Below are 20,329 nucleotides of genomic sequence, written 5' to 3'. Positions count from 1 at the left end.
GGATATTAGGCAGAAAACTGATAAGATAAATGTTTAGATTCCTGGGAAGGTTGAAAGACACTTATTTTGGATGGAGCCCTCAGGCCCACAGTGTGTGTGGTCCTGAGGTGATCAAGCTGTCTTATTACCTAGTCCCAATTATGGCCCTGCTTTACCTCTCAAGGAGAAGTTACTAAAAACTTGTGTGGAGACAAATCCTATGTTTATTAACTTCCTTTACTAAGGAATATGGTGGCCAACTACTCAAGCAATCCTGTTGAGGAAGTGCTTTGAAAGAGTTTGGTTTTACACTGAACTGTGATTTGCTTCTCATGGGTGGTTCTTTATTTTCTTCTGGGTCGTTCTTTATTTTCTTCTGGGTCAGGGTCATTTCCCCAAAGCCAATGCATATATAGGTTTTGAGACAATTTCCCATTTCCTTAAAGATTTAAGATCTTTAAAATATTAATATCACAAAAGAATGGTAAACTTAATTCTTGTTTTTTTTAGATTACATAAAGTGAAACTCTACATGTCAAGGTGATCTATAATAGAGTATGCTGTTTTATTTATTTTTTTCCTGTGGAATATACAGTCATTGTATTTGGACCAGATCAATTTATAAGCCTTTGTATGCTATTTTTTTTCTAGGAAGATTTTTCTTTTCTTTTAATCTTTTTTTTTATATAGTTTTTAGCAAGGACTGTTTACCTTTCAGTGTTTATATTTATTCAGTTCTAATCTTCCAGTCATAATTATGATTAAATGTCTTCCAGGTTAGTTTGTCTGTAGTAAGAACTTTGGGTAGTTTGAATTATCATGGCCCTTTAAATTATAATTTAGGTCAGAGTTTCCTAGCCAGTGAAGATAGGCATAGATTATAAGGGAACTATCTAGGTATATAATCTGCACTTACAGTACAAACAAAAATATTTTACTATAAGAATGCCATTTAAATATTGATGTAAAATGTGATATATGAAGACCACTTGCTGCCTTTACCAATGTATGTATAAAATTTACCATGAAGAACAAAAGACTATGAGATTTCCAGGTCCATTCCTTTATTTTCCTTTCTGCCTGTTTGATATTTTATTTTGTCTTAAAAAAGTTACAGTTATTAGAGAATATTCCATCCTGAAGCAAATGGCTAATTTTAATTGCTTCTGTTTATTCTGCCTAGTGGAAATGACACGTATATGTGAAATTTGCAGTATGGAATTTTAAAGACGAATCAATTACTTTTATAAGAGACCCAGCTACTTTACATCAAAAAATTTAAATTCTACCAAATACTTTTTTTTTTTAAGTTAATAGGTATTTTGAATTGCTTAAATCTTAGCTTACCTGTGTTATTATGGTTAGCATGTATTTCACCTAAAACTGGAATTTATACCATATAGTTTATTAGATTATTTGTGTTTGATAGAGTTTGGGTTTGCTGTGAGCTATAATTGATCTGAAAATGAATTTGAGATTTTGAACCAGTTCTAACAATGTTTTTAATACTAAACCAAAGAACTTCTTGATACCTGGCAGCTTTTAGCAGATTCTGATTCTGTAGGTTGTTGCGTGAGATGTTTCTTCAGCAGTGTAAGCTGTATTTTTAAACTACAAAACTATAATTTTTAAAAAACTGTATTTTTACTTATTTTACTTAGAAAAGTGAAGAAAGGCTCACTGTTAATAGATTCAAGTACTATTGATCCTGCGGTTTCAAAAGAATTGGCCAAAGAAGCTGAGAAAATGGGAGCAGTTTTCATGGATGCCCCTGTTTCTGGTGGTAAGTGGTAGCTAAAAAATATGCACACTTATTTCTGTTTGTCAAGAGTAGTGATTAAAGTTTTGTGATACCCAGGATATATCCAGTTATTTTTAGACCTGTTACAGGGATTTTCAATTCCCTCATTAAAAATAAAAACAAACCAAAATAACTTTTTTAGTGCTCTCAAAATACATTGCTTATTCTAAGTTCAGATAAAAGGATGTCACAACTTTGAAGAGCTATAAATTTTTGGTCCAGATTTTTGTGGGTAGGGATAGAACAATTCCTAGAAAATTTAACTTTTCAGAACAGATTTAAGAAATAATTAGCTTAAATATCTTTATAACTATTAAAGAAATTTAAGAAGTGGTAAAAAAGAAATATTTCACAAGGGGAATGTTAGGCTCAGATGATTTTACATTTGAATGTTACCAAAATTTCAAAGAACAGAGCATCTCAAAATTTTACAAACTTTTCCAGACAATAGAAAAAGAGAAAATGCTTTCCAACTCATTCTACAAGACCTGTATAACTCTGATATTTTAACCAGACAGAATGATTATGAGAGAAAAATCATATGTCTATATCAGTCATGAATATAAAAATAAAAACTTAAAAGTATATTAGCAAACTAAATTCAACAATGTATAAAAGAGATCAAACACTGCAACTAAGTTTGGTTTATCTCATAAATGCACAGATGTTTTAATATTAGAAAATCTATAAATATATTTCATCACATTAATGTACTTAGAAATCATATGATCATTTCAATCAGGGGAAAAGGAGACCTACGAATAAAATTCTAAAAGCTTATTATTATATCAAATATTAATAGTGAGTATCTGGGTATTTTAGAATGGCAAGATTATGATTATTATGATTTTTCCATAATTTCTAAATTTTCCAGAATAATTGCATAATCGAATACCATATGTGTATACACACACACACACACACACATATTTGTATACATACATAATATAACAGTATAGCAGTAGACAGTGGAATAGCATTTTTATTCTAATTATATTTAACTTGATTGTAGGCTTTGGAATTAAATAACAAAATAGATTAAATCAGTTTCTATTTTTTCATAAAGAACCTAATGGCCTTGTTGGAAAGGCATTTTATATCCCAAACCATTTTTGAATATAGGTGGAAGTATAAGTAATTATTAGCCCTTCTAATTGTTATACTGAATTGGTTAAGTAGGATTTAGGTATAAATGTTTATAATGTGGTATAGGCACTTTGATCACAAAACTTGGTGTTAGTGGTTTTTTTATAGAATGAAATTAAACTGAACAGTTCTTTCTTCTTTGAGTGGTTCTGTATTTGAATTTGAAAATTGATATGGTACATATGATCTTGCTTTTGATTGATGATCTTTTGTTTCATGAGTATAGCCTGAAATTATCACTTAATAATAAAGAATACCAATTTGATTTTTAAATGTTATTTTAACTTTTAAACTATAGTCTTCTTTGTGATAAAAGTTTGAAATTACTCTTTTGTTCCTCTTACTGTTAAACCCTAGTTTGTAGTTTCAGGGTGCAAAAATTCTAATTTATGGTAGTGAATATACCTGAATCTGAACTATATAGTAGATTGAAAGCTTTGTGCAGAGGTGGTTTGTGCTAATTTATTGTTTGACACATGATCATTATGTCATTTGTAATAGAAGTATGTAATAGAGGCTTATATTTGTCTTCTCATAGTAATTAGTTTTATATTTTTAAATGGCTCCACTTTCTCAGAGGAAACTTTCTGTAAGTTAAATAGGCTGGTTTAAAAATCATTACATTTTAACAAAATAAAATTAAGGAGAAGGGACTTGGGCTTAGATACCCATGATGATGACCCCACAATTTTATAGAGATTCTATATTCATCGGTCTTAAAAAGTGGAATATTTGAGGTAATTTGCATAAAACCTAAAATGTTCCCCCATTTTATCCATTTCTCTTCACTCTTTATCTGTTCCTTATCTTAGACTTTTAAAAAATGCATTTACATGTATTTATGTAGAGATATTATATAGTAGTATTCTAAAAGTATAAATGCGAACTTATCTCTAATTCTGTGGTTAGCATTTTAAAGAGTTTTTTTTTTTTAACCCAGTATAGATTGTATAGATAAGCCATATAGATTTTTGAGCAAGTGATTGGTTTCTTTATTCCAGCCTTTTCTTCTGCTTCCTGGTAAATATTATTCTGGGGAGTAAAATGAAAAAAAATCATTGCTGTATCACTTTACCAGCCCATAGAGTAATAGACTGAAGGTTTTCTCCAAGTTTCATTTTGATATTTATTAGACCCACCATATAGCAGCTCCTTTGTACATCATCCTTATTACAAATAATATAATTTTGTTTGAGTTCTATATGACTTTTAAAAATAAAAAGCAGATGTTGCTTAAACTGTTAGAATTATCATCCTGAAACCTGAAATTATCATCTGTGGATAACTGCTTTATACTTACATAGTTAGCACTTTACAGTATAGATATTACCTTGTAAAGTACTTTGGCATGCCTCATCAAATTTGGTGCTTTCTTTTGAAGCTGTCAAACCGTACATGTCTTTATCAAAGCCCACATTATATTATATTTATAGGCACTGATTCTCTTCCTCCTACAGAGTTTTAAGCTTTTTGAATACAGGGAACAAGTCTTTTGTTTTCCCAATTGTTTTTATTAAATATTACACAAAATATTTATAAAATATACAGAAGTACAGAGTATAAGTGTACGTTGAGCCCATGCGTCATTTTCCCCAGTTTAAGAACTAGAGCCGTACTGTTACCTTTGACCTTCTCGTGTGCTTCTCCCAATCCTGTTTTCTTTTCTTCCCAGTTAGAGGGAACAGTAACCTGAATATTCTGACTTGTTCCCCATACTTTTCTTTATAGTTTAACCCCATGTGCTTTTATCTCTAACCAGCAGTGTATTTTCCATGATTTGGAATCATAGTGAGTGTATTCTGTGACTTGATCTTTCACCTCATGTAATGTTCCTGAGTTTCATACATGGTGGTGTTAAAGCCACTGGCCTACTAAGTGCCTTTGTGAGAACTAGCCAGAGGTACTTCCTCTGCACTGAAACAGCCCCTCAGGTGAGCAGAATGCACCTGTGTCAAAAGGAAAATGTACTTTCTTTGGACAGATGAAACCTGCACCAAGGTTGGGTTTGTGGTTTGGCAAATCGAATATGGGTTGGATGTCAGCCTCTGCTAACCGCCTTGGCCAATGCCCGTGTGCAGTACATAAAATGTATTACCATTACATGGTTGTTCCATGTAGTTCACTAATTTTAACTTCTCTGTGGTATTCTTCTATAAAAGTATACCATGTTTTATATACATTTGTTTTATTTTCAGTTTTTTAAATATTACATTCTTATACACTGTGAAAGTGAGTTTTTTTAGTCTGCGTTCCCAGCACAATGCTTGAAACATAGTTGGTCCTCAATAAATGTTGAAAGACTTGGGTAGAATTCAACAGGAAGAACAACCATGTGTGCTATCAGGACAAATGATGATAATTCCCATTTTACCAAGGATGGAGGTAACACCCAGAGATATTAGGTAACTATCTCAAGATCACGCTGGTGGTCAGTGGCAGAGTCGAAGACTAGATAAAGGCTAGTTTCTAGCTGAAGCCTAGAAAGGCTAGAAGAAGAAATGAATCATTTGCTCAAGACTAAAACTAGACTTGTTTCACATTCTACTGTGTTAGGAAATACTATTTTCTGTAAAGTTCTAATTCTAAGGAAAATAAGGATTGCTAAATGAAAGGCTGCCCTTTAAATTATAAAACCATTCTCATTATTTGGCCAAAACAGCTAATCATCAATGTGGTACATTGTGACAGTAATGGCCCTTAATGACTCACCTCTCTGAATCCACACTCTGTATCCACTCCCTCCACTGACTCTGGGCTTGGCCATCTGACTAGCTTTGGCCAGTGGTGTGTTAGCAAATGTTACACGAGGACAGACTTCAGAAGTCCTTGATGCATTGAGTCTTGCCCTCTCTTGCTGCTGGGAACTCTTCTGCTGCTGCATAGGGAAACTGGGACTAGCCTTTTGGAAGGTGCTAAGCACCAAGCATGCGAGTGAGGCCATCTTGACCATCCAGCCCAAATCGAGTTTCCAGATGACCTCAGGCCTGACGACCAGCAGTGATCTGCCCAGCCAGGATAGTCTAAATTGCTCACCTACAGAGTTATGGGCAAATATAGCCACTGAGTTTTGGGGTGAGTGTTATGTAGCAATAGATAACTGATGGAGCCAATGTAGTTGATATTTCCATAATTATGTAGAAGTGTTTGTTACTTATTGTATCAATTAGTGTGCTGCCTGTGCTTATTTAGTATAAGTGTTATAAACCCTTTCTGAAGAATTATTGTAATGCAGTTAGCGTAAAGGCCAACTTTAATGCCAAAGCTAAGTTGCTAAAATAATTTATTAAGCCAGTTCAGAAAAGAGTTATGTCTGCTATAAATGGTTCCCCAGCTTCCCTCTTGATATTTCTGATCACAAAGGAGAATGTTTGACTAAATGTTAACCTAAGTAGTTACCCTGGTGAACTGATATGAAATACCCAGATTTGGTAAGACCTGGAAAAGTAAGATGGTAAAAATTTAATAAATGTCATTATGATATTCTCATGGACTTATGAGATTAAATAGTATGTCTAGTGTTTAAGTGTCTTTTGTGCTCTTAGAATTGGGTTTTATTATTAGAAGAGACCTTAGCAATAATTTGACTCTTTTATTTTGTAGATGGCAAATTGAGGCCCATAGAGGTTCAGTGACCTGCCCAGGGCTTACCAGCTTGATAGCAGATCTAGAAGTAGAATCCTACTCTCCCAACTCAATATAAGGTTCTTCTACCCTTGCCAGACCTTCTCTTCAGTACCATCCCATGGTGGCTTTATTTTTCATAGCGGTTGCCTACTGTTAACCCTATTTCTAACAATTTTATCCACCCCAGTGGCTGGTTCTCTGTCTTCTGTCTTGCTAAATGACGGGCACTGCCATGTGGAATCCTGTTGAGGGGTAGGGGGGATGAGGAGAGTGATTGCTTTTTTTTCTAACCTTGAGGCTGGCTTCTAATCTGGAAGAGGCCTAACATTTCTGTTCTAGAGTCACCTGGAAGGAATGGTTGAGAAGCCCATATGTTGGAATCTGAGGAACCTTGGAGAGATCAGATCTGTCCCCTATCCTGGAATGTTTATTAACTGGTTATCTGGAGTCTTTTGTTCAGCTGATGAGTTGGGATAGAACCAGAAGGTATTGGATCCACTTGGCTAGTTAATCAAATAAACTTTCGGGAAAAGAGAAAGCAAAGTGCTATCTTGATGTAGCTCTAACATGTTTGGGTTTGACTGAGACAGGATCTGCTCTGAGGTATAAGGACTTGGAGCTGAACAGGTTTATACTTGAAAGCAGATGGACGAGAAGATTGTTTTATATAGCAAGAATGGGGCTATTTCCATGTCCTTCCATGTTCCCATAGTATGGTATCTGTGCTATTACTAGAACCATTTTGCTGTGCTTATGTTCATGTCTTTTTTTTTTTTTTTCCCACTACTAAATTCTGAAGAGGGCAGATACCATATCTTATTCAACTTTCTATCTCCAGAGATATCTCTTGTTGGGCATTTAATAAAGGATGGTTGATTGAATCAATCTTTTTTTTTTTTTTTTTAGGTCAAGATTAACGTTAAATATTTTGAGCCTTCCTGCAGTTATTTTTCACTCCTGAGCTGTTTTCTCCAGGTTATTTATCTCCAGACTATTGATCTCTTCCTGAAGTTAAACTAAATAACTGCCTTTAATGTTCTAACATCAGTCAGATAGTATTTACTATGTTCAAAATGTTATTTTATAATAGTAGATGCTATTGGAAAGTGTGATTATTATCAAGGTTAAGATAAAGAAGTAGAATAATAAATATTCAGAACAACTTAAAGAGGAAGTCCTTACATTAGAAGTTTAGAGTTTAGGAAAACATACTAATAAAATGATTTACGAATAGTTACAAAATGCAAACTAGCACAGTACAGCAGTGATCCCAGGAATAAACAACCAGGAACGGAATGCTTCATTCATGGTGTGATCACAGCAACATGGTAGGCCTTGTTGAGAAGCATTGCCTTTGTCCTATCTGGAGTGGCTATTAATGCTTAGTTTGACTTTTCCCTTATATTCACATTTATGGATATTTAAAGGGAAGGAGTAACACTAGATTTGATTTATACAGCTGATTCCAGGGCAACAGGAGGATTTTTAGTTCTAGAAATAAAAAATTAATGTTAAAGATCAACTGGACACCCCATAAGTGATTCCCAGTTATATCTGAGGGAAACGAGTGGAATTTGGAATTAGATTTGACAGTCCTTTAGTAAATATTCTTTTAAGCAATGAAGAAAGGCAGTTGGCTAGTTCATAGAATTCTCTTATCACATTTATTTTTGTTGTTGTTGTTGTTGTACTCCTGTTAATAAATTAAAAGAAGTTCACTTGCATGTTAGGGAGAGCCTGGAACTTTTAAAGAAAGTAATTCTAAAAACAAAGGTCTTCATTTTCTCGTCAATGAACTGTCCTGTACTTAAAATTATTGTATTTACTGTTTTCTGATTATATGGTCTTATCTAATCTCTATTATGCTCGACAGCACCTTGATTGCAGCGAGCATTCTTCGTTCTTCATTTCATATAGTAAACATTTATCGAGTACTTCCTGTGTGCTAGACATGTTCTATGCACTAGAGTTAGGGCGTTAAGGGTATTCAAAGTCTTGCCTCATGAAGCTTATGATTTAGAAATAAATAAACAAATAAATAAAAAGAATTTCAATGATAAATGCTATGAAGGAAAAAAAGGCAGAGTAAACCGTTAAAGAGACAGAGACTAAGGGGAGGCCCTTTTACATAGAGTGAACAGGATGCCTTCTCCGGGCAAGTGACATTGAAGCAGAGATCAGAATGCATAGGGCCAGGGGAAAAGTTTCAGTACAGGCAGCTTCTCTGTAAGGTCTCTGAGGCATTGAATGAGCTTGGTATGTTTGTGGAATGTTTGTCTTTGCATCACCAGTACTTAGCAAGTAGTTACGCTTAGAGTTTGTTAAATTCAGTCACCTATAAGTTGACACCCCTCCCCCATGTTTAATATCATGTCTTTGTTTAACAGCTTGTGGTTATCAAAGTAAAACTAATTGGACTTTATGTATGTTAGCCCATGACACCGGCCTCATAAGTATGATGCTCTAATCTTTTCATCTGTCTTGTGTAAATCATATCTTTATGAAAGTTGTAATCCTTCTTTAGTGTCAAGTCTTGTGTAGTCGCACCATTTTGGATACATGCTTTTTTTTCAGTGTGGAATGGGTCTGTTACCACAGAGCTAGCTTCAGTTTGATCAACTCTCGTGTATAATGAATGCTCAACATAAATTAAAAACTATTGTTTGTGACTAATGACCAAATACTGTTCAGTCTGCTCCCAGGGCATAATTACAGCACTTAACTATGCTTGAATAATTGAAGAATAAACTCAATGACTGCCTAATAGGTCTGTAGATTTGCATAGAAACTTTGAGTTGAAGTGACTCTGAAGTGGCACTTGTAGTTAGTCCAGAGCTTTCTGTGCTGGCAAGCCTCATTGATTTGCTAAACTCTATTGCTTCAGTTAGAGTTTAATGTCAAAATTAAATAATTGGACTTGTGTGTATGTGTTTGTGTAATAGTTCCCTACCAGGAAACCAGATTTTATAGTCTACTTGGCTGGCTTGAGCTTCCATAATTTGTTCGAGGTATTCTTAGAGTACGGAGTAGTAGGCACAGAGCCTGTTCAGGGGCCTCTTGGCGTGCTCGGCGTGCCCCTACGTTCCGCAGTGGAAGTCTCCTGTGCCCTCTGTGATTGTTCTTAAAACCCAGTGTGCAGCCTTGGCCCTCACTGCTCACTGAACCGGATATCTACTGCTTCTCCACTAGATCTGTGTCTAATTTATGGTAAAGGGACCACAAAAACAAAAATCATTTGTATTTTGGCACGTAATACCGCTATAGTTAAGGGTCTGTTGGCATTTCCATTAAAACATTTTTTTTTCGAGAGGTTTATAACTTGGCACTTTTACTTGGCTTTGGGCTGAAACGTTGCTATTTCTGCCCAAAAGCAAATTCTTTTACCAAATTTCATATAACTTGAATTTGCTGTGGTTTATAATGTGTGGAGGGGGAAGGGCTATCACAATAGGTCTTTGATGGTCTCCCAAGCTGTTTGATTACATGGTAGTGTAGTGTGTGGTGTTTATTCTTACATTTTAGTCTTACCTCAGTAAGATTTTATGAAATAAGTTGGTTTAACATGATTAATATAATTCATTGTCATGGGTTCTTCCCTTTAAATAGTTATACTACTATGATGCTTTTTTAGTTCTTTTTAAGTCATCAACTTCCATTATTTATTTTAAAATTTAAAGGTACTTCTTGGCATTGACTTTTGTATGATAGACTCGAGTTAATCTGTCTTGGAAAATGTTAAATAAAATAAGCCTGTTCTTGGTTTGATTTGGTGGTATTTAAAACTTTAGTAATTCAAATAATTAAAATTTCCCTTAACTTTATTTGATGGGTAAATCCATTTCCTTAGAAATAGCATAAGATTCATTAATACTGACACACCAGAAATGAGTTAATTAATTAGCCATTTACATTTGCTCATAATTTTACAAGCATACCTGTGAGATAGTGTAAGTTCGGTCCCAGGCCATCACAATAAAGCGAGTCATAATCTTTTTGCTGATGGAGGTTCAATTTGTAAAAAATGCAACATCTGTGGAGCGCCGTAAAGCAAAGCGCAATGAAAACGAGGCATGTCTGTACCCATCACCCTTGACCCATTAAGTATCCTTTTTGTGTCTGGAGGATACCTTTGGCCTGGGATTTTCTCCAGTTTGCATAAGTAGTTCAGAAATATTTGATACATAAATTCCAAGGATTTCTTAGAAATTAGTCTCGGAGAAGAGGTGCCCATAAAAACCTCTTTTTACATTCTTTGGCATGCCCAGGACTCCCTCACAGCAGTGTCATGGACAAGAGTTCCTATATAATGTGTTAATGAGTTCTTAACATGTTTGGTAAGACTGCTGACTCACTGCCCAAGATAACACGGCTGAGGCAGCTTTAATAATTTGTCTCCTAAGAAAATAGTAGAAGAGTGGATTGGAGAAGGCAAGACGATCACTTCACTCAGTTTGTGTTATTGCTGTCATTTATTGTTAGTAGTATTGCTAACAACCTAGTTTATTTCTAAGAATTTACTTTCTTGCAGTTTGCAATTCCCTCATCTCCAAATCTGCAGGCCAGATTTTAATTGCATTGCAATTTCCAGTCAAGTAACCATTACAAGGGCTGCTCCTGCCAGGCTCTGTTCTGTGGCGGAGGGACACTGTGTTCTCTTCACATGATTGTGTTGGAGAGTGCGCGGATAAGGCAGGGGTCCTGCCTGAAGTAATCCCAGGGTATTTTTAATGTCCTTTAATTGCCATTCAGGATGTAAGTCAGACCAGACACAATTGGGTCTGGGCACACAGTTCATGGCTGCCTAGTTTAGTGGTGGTTATATAAAAGTGAAGTAGATTTAGTAAATAGATCTCCTGAAGCTATTACTTATATATAATTTATTTTTCATTAACATCTATTGATTCCTAAGCAGTGCGAAATTAATTCCAATATATATCATGTGTTTTATGTCTTTATTTTGTTTTGCTGGCAATCCCTGGATAGCATTGGGGGTGAAGTGGGAGGAGGAAACGGAATTAAGAATTCGACATGGCCTTGTCATCATGATCAAACCATCATCAGACTTAGCTGCAGTTTTCTAGATTTTCTTATTTTCTGATTTTCTTAAAGAGTTTGAAAATATTAGCAGATGAAAAATGTATTAAGTTTAAATCCTTCTCCTTATATATTTGCCATACAGTTCTATTTTGTTTTGCATTACTTTGGGTGTTTCAGTTGTGAACATTTTAAATTTACACGCACATTTCATATGGGTCACTCTTTCATCCTCCCATCACGGCCAGTGAAGGTTGGCGGCAGACTTACCTTCTCTCTCCCGCCTCGAAGTGATTGTAAATTGACCTGAAGGTAGAGGGTTTTTATTGTTGTTTAGCTAAAACTACCTCCAGCAATATGAGAGATGTGGACTCTTTTAGAAGAATATTAAGAATTTTAAGAATTTTGTAGCTGACATCTTTTTATATCAAGTTATTGACTAGTAGTTGTCATCAGAATATTTCTCCATTGCAGTCTCTAAGACAGCATTGTTCTTAGGGAGGTTTTTTTTTTGTTTTTTGTTTTTTAATGAAACAATATGGGGCATACAAATAATTTTACCATTAATTACATTTCATTTCCCCTAGTTCTTATGTGTGAGGGTAATACTTGTTCTCAGGTGGCCAACATTTTTAATGTACTGTTTACATATATTAAAAGAATAGAAAAATAGTCTTGGCAGACACTGAAATAATTGGCTTTTCCAGCCAAGATAGGTTTGTAAAACGTTCTGAAATTTAAGAAGTGGGAGGGAAAGAATTTTTCCTTGCATTAATGCCATATTTTATTAACCCTTTACCTTAGGCTATAAAAATTTTCTGGCAGCATTTTTTATTAGATAAGCAGCTAGAGGAAAAGAGTAGTTGATTTATTGTAATTGTCAAATATCTACAAACATTCAGATAGTTAAAAGAATTATTTTGACTTAAAATCCTGAGTAGAGACGATATTTTTTTTTCTAAAAGTCAGTGATAATTTTGAGTAAGGAATAATAGCAACAGCATGATTCTGGCTTTGAGTTCTGCAGTCTTTAATAGCGAACCTTTAAAAACAGCATTTAGAAATATTTGATGGTATCTCATGGTCTTTAATTGGGCTGTACTTTTATATTATTAGTACTCGTATAAAATCAACAGCTTTTCATGATCAGGCATTTACATCTTAAATCTCGCATACTACTCTGTTAGGAAGTAGACCAAGCAACACTGGATATTTTGAAGTTAAAGGAATAGTCTACATTTGATACAGAAAAGTTACCTTATATAATATTCAAGGGCTGGTGGACAAACGGAGAGAGTGGAAGGAAGGCAGGGCAGGAGCATTTGGGGGAATAAGAGATTACATTGTCCTTTTCCATTTTAGCTGGTAGTTTGGAGTAAAACTGTAAAGTTAAACTTTTTGGAATTGTTACTGCCCCAAGTGGGAATATAAACTATATTGAACAAAATTTATTTAGCCTGTTAAAAAGTCAACCTAAAACTATGGTTAATTAGTTTATGTTATTACATCACTTCTAGTAGAGACTTAAACTGGTCGCAGAGTAAGAGGACCTCTATCAGGTGAGCTGACTGCTACCCATATGGGGCTTTTAGATAATGATGAGTTTAAATTTCCTCTTAGAGCTAAGTGAGAATAAAACTGGAGGCAATAAATACTCTTGGCCAAAGCCATTAAATGCAAAAGCTGGGAATTCTCCAGCTCTTGACTTAAATTGTTTGTTTATCAGCTGGCGCCTCGTCTGGAGTCGAGAGCTGGAGATTTCTATCTGTGACAGAACTTTGAAACTCTTGCAAGACACTTTCATTTCAACTTAAGGTAACTTGAGTTTATAGCTTTGGCTTTAAAGATTACTAATGATTTACTCATTTCCTTACCATTTAACCAGAGTGGACTTTTTCCCAGGAAGGGATCTGTGTTTATTTAGGGCCTTTGTCTGCGGAGGGATTAAAAGGCAGCCCACCAGCATTGTGAACTTGATGGTAATAAAAGGTCACCAAAACACACCATAAAAACATTCTTACCATGGAATTAATTATACAGTGTAATTTTACAAAGCAGCTCAGTGACTCCATCCCGACCCCCCCGCTCCCCCATCTTAAACATTTAATCTTTTAAGAATTAAAGCTTTGGTACAATTTAGGTTTTTTGAAAAAAAAATTTTTTTTTTGCTTCCTTTTTGATATTTAAACACTGAGGAATTGTCACAGGCAGTAAATTGCTTAAAAATTTTAAAGTTTTAGAATAAAACTTGTCACGTATTGTTAAACTCTGAGGTGAATGACTTGTTTGGGATGAGGTTAGAGTCAAAAGAGGGATGGTCGGAGTTTCGTACAACAGGAGTTTCGTACAACAGCTGTTTCTAAAACCGGAGCCGAGTTGAGTGTTTCTGCGCCACCAGGTGGCATTGCATCCAAACCTGCTTGTGATAAAGAGGATTTTAAAATACATTAGTTTTTGTTCAATAGAGGTCATAATACTTTTTCTAGATTTTGCTTTTAAAGTTCACTTAAAAATACCTCTAATATCAAGGTCGATTAAATGTCTCCAGATTAAATGTCTTTCAGAGAACTGAAAAGATTTCTGAACTCTTCAAATATTTGCTTTTAGGTGGTTACTATTGAAATGAAAATAAATTAAAATGTTGAAACATTTGCAGAAGCTTGCCTTTTTTTTTTTTAAGTAAATGAATATTTAACAGTTGGTTATTTTGTTTTGTTTTACTTGTCTAAACATTCCAGAGAGGATCCTGCCTATGAAAACCCTTACAAAAAAATGTTGCAAACCCCCCTCAGTGTGGCACCTCCAACACACACACACCTACCCACCACCCCAGCCCTATAAAAAAAAAAGTGTTAGCAGGTTTCACTGTATGGGAATTTTTTTTAAAAAGGGAAGACCTCTGAAAGGTGCAGCGTGGTCCTTTTCACAAGCCTAACTATGATTCATTAGGCGGTTCATGTTTTAAAAGCTGATTTTGGGAAAGTAAATTCTTGCAGTTTCCTGTACTGGTTCTGAGGGAGTCTCTTCAAGTCTTTTGAATCAACTCTTTAAGAAAGTGAAAACATAAAAGAAAAAAAAAAAATAAGTAAAAGGCTCATTATAAATTTTATAAAAGCAAGATTTTTTCATTAAAATGTGTTAATGTTTTATTTTTATGAACCCACATGTAAGTTAACAAACTGTTCAGAAACAATTTATTTAATACAACTACCCAGATGCTACAGTCTGTTGTCAGAATAAAAAAGGTTCAGTGGACATTCTATTGATTTTTATCCCTTTAAAAAATGTATTCGCCATGCAGAGAGATGTTTAAAGCTTAGCTTTGATCATTTATCAAAAAGCTTTATGAAATGTTAACTCTCTTATACTCTTGCTTCTTCTCTGAGGCTTCTTAGTGTGCAAAACCTGTTTAAGAAATGTATATGTTTTCAAAGTAAATGTTTGACCTCCCACCTTGATGTTCCTGCTTTTAACCCTCACCCCCCACAACTTTCCCCTTCCCTATATTTTGAATAACTTGATTGGAATGTGTGTTGTACTAAAACTCAGTATACACAGTCTTCAATATTACAGAGAATTTTTGTTTTAAAAATGATGAAAATTTCACATTTTAAAATAGTCTAGACAAAGGTGCTCATGACATTTGACTCTGAATATTTTAGTTTTAAACTTAATACAACAGTCTACTTCTTAGCTTTGTTGTATGCTGATATTTCTACTTATTTAACATCAAAAAGCTGTATTGGTTTCTCTTTATAGATTGTGCCTGTGTTCTGGAATTGCCTCCTGCTGTCTATGAATTGCTTCTTGGCTTGTTTTGTTAGAATTTCTCACCAGGGTTTTTGTGAGCTTTGTAGCCAACATTAAAAAAAAAAAAAAAAGGAGAAGAAGAATTTCTTACAGTAGACAGGATTAGTAAAAATTATACTTACTATTCATATTTATAATTGACTAAGCCTCCTGGCTCAGCATATCAGTTTTATGTAATAAGAGTAGGCACACGCAAATCTCATTTAATAATACACACATATGTAATTGTTTGTTTTTTTTTAGTTATTTCTATAATAAGTGACTTTTGCTGAAATTCCAGAAATCCACTTATTCATTAAAAAAAAAAAAAGGAAAAAAAATCCTGACTCTTTTGGGCATATGTAATTTAGTAATGAAGCATTTAGATTTTGGCTTCTCTCATTTCAGTTGGAAATGGTATTGGTGTAAGTGAGTGTTGCCATGGGAACCTTCACATAGATATAAAAGGCAAGACTGTCTAAGTAGAGGAGGAGGGGCTGTGTACTAAAATACCACTGGCTTAAATGATCTATTTTATGTATGTGTTGGGAGTGTAGAGGCAGCTAGGATGAGAAGAGAAGAGGAAAGTACAGAAAGGAAATGTTAAAAGTTAAAACCAGGTATGCATACTTCTGGAGTCTCCTAGGTGGAAGTGTTTTGTTTTGTTTTGTTTTGTTTTTTAATTTGAAATGGGATTCTTAATGATTTGTATCATTTATGTATTTTGGGGAGTCTTTGCATACCTTATTTTTACACTTCCTATAGAACATGCTTAATTTACTTGATTTTAGATAAAATACTTAACTCAGTGAAATTTGTTGGTTGGAAAGTTAGGATTTTGATCTCTGAGATGGCTTTAATTATAAATTTTGTTAGTTATTTAGTTCATCATACTTCTTTTTCAGAAGTATGATGAAAATTTAAAAAAAAACTATGAATGACTTTGCTGACTAGGAGACAGTTAATGTAACTTTCAAAGAAAAGCTGGCATTTAGGCTTTATAGTATTTTTAATATTATATTTTAAAAATTAAATAATGTTAGTATTTTTCTGTAAACATTAGTCAAGGAAACAATGACTTACTGTATCTGCATGTTTAATATTATATCGTTTTCTAAAAAAACTAACAAAAACATCAAAAGCAAGCATCAAATCCTGTTAGGTCCATTAGGAGCACATGTGTAGCTGCTGATAAAAATGATTAGAGAACAGCCAATTTAATTGTATGTAAAGTAACATTTTTGTTTTTGTATATTTAGGTTACAAAAAAACAATGATATCGTGCCACAATATCATCATCATCATCATCATCATTATCATCGCAGTTTTAGTGCTATGGATTCTGGTTATCAGATACATATGTAAAAAAAAGGAAAAAACATTAACCCGACAAAAACTGTTTAAACTTACCTTTTTAGTGAATCCAGAGAGAAAAGTAAAGCTGCCAAGATAATAAAACATCTGGGAGTTTTTAAATTAAAAAGAGTAATTTAAATTAAAAAATGGGAAGTGGGGAAAGGACGGCACCCTGCTCCTCAGGCCTGGCGGAATCTGAGGTAAATTTACCAGCAGTGGAAGTGTATTGTTTCCAACTCCACACAGACAATGCAGGCATCTCTTTGGGCGAGTGGGAAGTGGGTGTTGGGGTGGAGAGGGGATGTTGAGAAGTGAACCGGGATCCAAAGTTTAGCCATCAGTGGATTCTACAGCGAAAATAACAGCAGGACTGAGAGCAAAGAATGAGAAAATATGTTTACGGGTAAAATTAACCAAGGAAAACCTTCAAGTGGTGTGAAATAATTCATAATAGAGAGAACGCTTAGTTGTCAGTAATCTTCAGAGTCTTTATTTTTAAAAACTGAGGCCTTACACTGTGTAATGTTTAGCAACCAAGACATCGTATCACTTTCGAGATATACTTTCAGCATAGGCTATCTGCTTAGTTTTAGGCATGACATCTTAAGAACAAGAAAACTAAGGAAAAATTTTTATTTCTTGAAAAAATAGATAATGAGGTAAAAAGTCAAGTTTATAAAAAAATATTGAAGAGAATGAAAGTAAGGGCAACAGCATCTGTGTTTTTCTGTTGCTTCTCCTCCATGCCTCCCTCCCCCCATTCCTGACAATCTTAATGGAGTAGAAAGCATAAAAAAACGCACACAGCCTTATCAGTAAGTAGGTTCAAAGTATTTTTTCTTTAATTACCTTTAAAAAGTTTCATAATACAGAATTTTCTAGAAGAAAGCAACTAATATGTATAAGTAGCTTTGGTGTGTCAGGCTGTCATGCTGGGGGGTTGTGTATTTTAAACCATTTAATCTTTATAGCAACCTCATGAAATGCAGATTATCCTTATTTTTTTTAGCGAGGAAGTTGGGGCTCATTTAGGAAGGGAGGATATGACGACACGTAATGATTATAAGAATTAGCCCGATGTAGCAAAGATATTTTAGGTAGAAGATTTAAAAATTATGATAGGACTAGTACTTTCAAGTTTGGAACACCTTTTGGTTGCTAGAATAACAAAAAGGCTTTGATTTGTTTTATTTCAAACAAAATCAATGGAAATATTTTTTCATGCTTCATTTGAGATCAGCATGCAATGTCCCCCTGCCCCCATCAAAATATAGAAAAAATTATTAGCCGACTAAAAGAGTCCACTTAGGTAATTTAAAGAAATTTTGTTTTTGGTTTTATGTGCCCGAATCTAGTCAAATACTGGGGAAAAAAAAGAGCCAAGAAAATGTGGAACCAGAAGTGAAAACCAGAAGTTTTAAACCTTCTAAAGTGACTTCCTGGAAGGTCTTAAAAATATTAAAAAGTGCCAAAAGGTGTGTTATTTAGCTGTGCTGGCAGAGTATGAGCACGCAGGACAGTTTTACATATGTTTTTTTCTTTGAACGAATGTTTTAAAATTTTTATTTTCCAAAGTAAATTAGTTAAATATACTTGTGCAAATTTTTAAATGCCAAAAATTGGCCTTTACAGATTATCATTGAAAGATTCAGTGTGCATGATCCTTTTTAGAGAATGTTTATAGTATTGAGCATTAAGACTTATGACTAACAATGTGAAAACTTATTGCTCAATAATAATGTAGTATTTAATCTAATTTGACATTACAACTCTCATTTTGTGTTTTAATGAAAGAATTATAATGTATTGGGAATTGATGATTATCATCTTGTCAATATCTTTAACCACTCTCAATATACACAATTCTTCAGTTATATCACTGAAAGAAAGCTCCTAGTAGTTTTTGACAGAAGGGCCTTTAGGAGGAGTGGGGTGTGTATACGCGTATATCTGTGTGTGTGTGTTTTAATAGTTTCACCTAAAGATAACTCTGTGAAAGATACTCTTTACCTAATTCAGATTATGTTAAAAAAAAAAAAAATGAACAAACCCAAACTCATAACAGCTTAACTATTAAACATAGGTTCATTGAAGGCTATAAGAATATATGTTTATGACATTTTGCTTTGCTAATTTTCCTCTGAATTTTGTAAAGATAAAGTATGCTGAAGTGTGAAATGCTAGTGTATATGTGGAAAACAAACTGAACTCTACCCACCTCTTGTGCATTTTCTAAGAGTGAGAATTTCAAGTGTTTAAATTGTCTGATATGTCTGGTTTTATCCTCATAAATGTCTAGTTCCAAACATGATTGACATCCGTTTAGAAAGTAGAGTGAAGAGGAGGCCCTTCCCCCACTCACACTAGTGTGTTCAACAGGAAAAAAACAAACCAATAATCTTGTTATTTTAGCTCAGTGCACTAAAGAAGGGCCTTGTACCAGTTCTCAGGTTATTTCAGAAGCCATATGCGAAGCTTCTTTCATTTGTTTGTTTTCCTTATTCTAAAGATTGCCAACTTGTTATATACCAGATTGTTTCCAGAAATGCCTACTAGATGGATTGCTGTGAAAGGAAAGGGTAGAAAAGGCAGAGTAGAAAATGTTGGCAAGAAATTTCTAGAAAAAAATATTCTGACCCTAACCCTTACCGGACGGAGTAAAGTTCTAAGGGTATGGTGATGATTGCTGGTCAGAAAGTTGTCCAACTGGATAGCGATGAAAACTAGAGTTTAGCCAAACTTTGTTTTTGTATGGTTTTGTTCTTTCTTCTTCTGTTGTTAGTTGTATTGGAAGGGACCTTTAGTGGGTCACCTGTTTATGGCAGGATGAAGGTTAACTTTAGCATTGCCGGACCAGTGATGTTATCTTTTCCAAGCAGAGTGACTTATGATAATGATATTCATCAGAAAAAAAAAAATGAGCAATCCTTGATCTTTATATATCAGTTTCAAGAGTTGATAACGATTTTTGAAGATTGAGGTTGTGACTTTAAAAGGGTGAACTGGGATAGTTCAGAAAGTATGTTAATGTGAACAGATGACTGTTCTCATGAAGGAGAGATGATAGGGGAAAACTGTAGTTAAGGAGGTTGAAGAAAAATAAGGAACCCGAAGAAGAATACCATTCTGTTTTGTTGTTTAAGGGAGAGAGTTAGGGAATTTGTACATATTGTCAGTTATATGTAGATGTAAAGTTAAAAAGGAAAAAATGGCTTCCAAATGGTAATTTTGATGTCCAAGCTGAGCACGCCATATTAACCATGTTTGCAATACAGTTGAACATCAAAATAAACACCAAATAAATTCCAAAATAAGGAGCTGTAGACTTTTATTTTAATTTGTAGTATGTGTCATGTGGATATGAGGGTCACAACTGAGGAATGAGTTTTGGGAAAAGTACTGTGGAAATGAGCTGTTTGTGGTTTAACGCCCTAACCATTTACTATTTCCCACTTATTTTCCATTGAGATCATAGATGTGCGTCTGTGGGGATGTGCATCTTCACCTGGTTCTTCTCCCTTTCTCTGCCAAAACAAAAAGCCTCTAAGGAATGGAAGTTATTTTTCTGTTATTTCCTCCGCCCTTCATAGTAACTTAAAC

General features: G+C 34.3%; 1 protein-coding gene across 3 annotated transcripts in view; it reads left to right on the top strand.

Moving 5' to 3' along the window:
- The window catches only part of HIBADH (3-hydroxyisobutyrate dehydrogenase), a 90,840-nt gene that overhangs the window by 14,074 nt on the left and 56,437 nt on the right, over positions 1–20,329 (top strand). For all 3 annotated transcript variants that reach the window (XM_039862615.1, XM_039862616.1, XM_039862617.1), the window contains exon 4: positions 1,641–1,762. In XM_039862615.1, the coding sequence (XP_039718549.1) occupies positions 1,641–1,762 (122 nt within the window). The remainder of the gene's footprint in view (positions 1–1,640; positions 1,763–20,329) is intronic.

This window comes from Pteropus medius, unplaced genomic scaffold (assembly GCF_902729225.1).
Source record: "Pteropus medius unplaced genomic scaffold, Ma_sr-lr_union100, whole genome shotgun sequence".
NCBI lineage: Eukaryota > Metazoa > Chordata > Mammalia > Chiroptera > Pteropodidae > Pteropus > Pteropus medius.
Note: the sequence above shows the minus strand (reverse complement) of the source record. Positions and strands in the feature narration are given on the sequence as shown.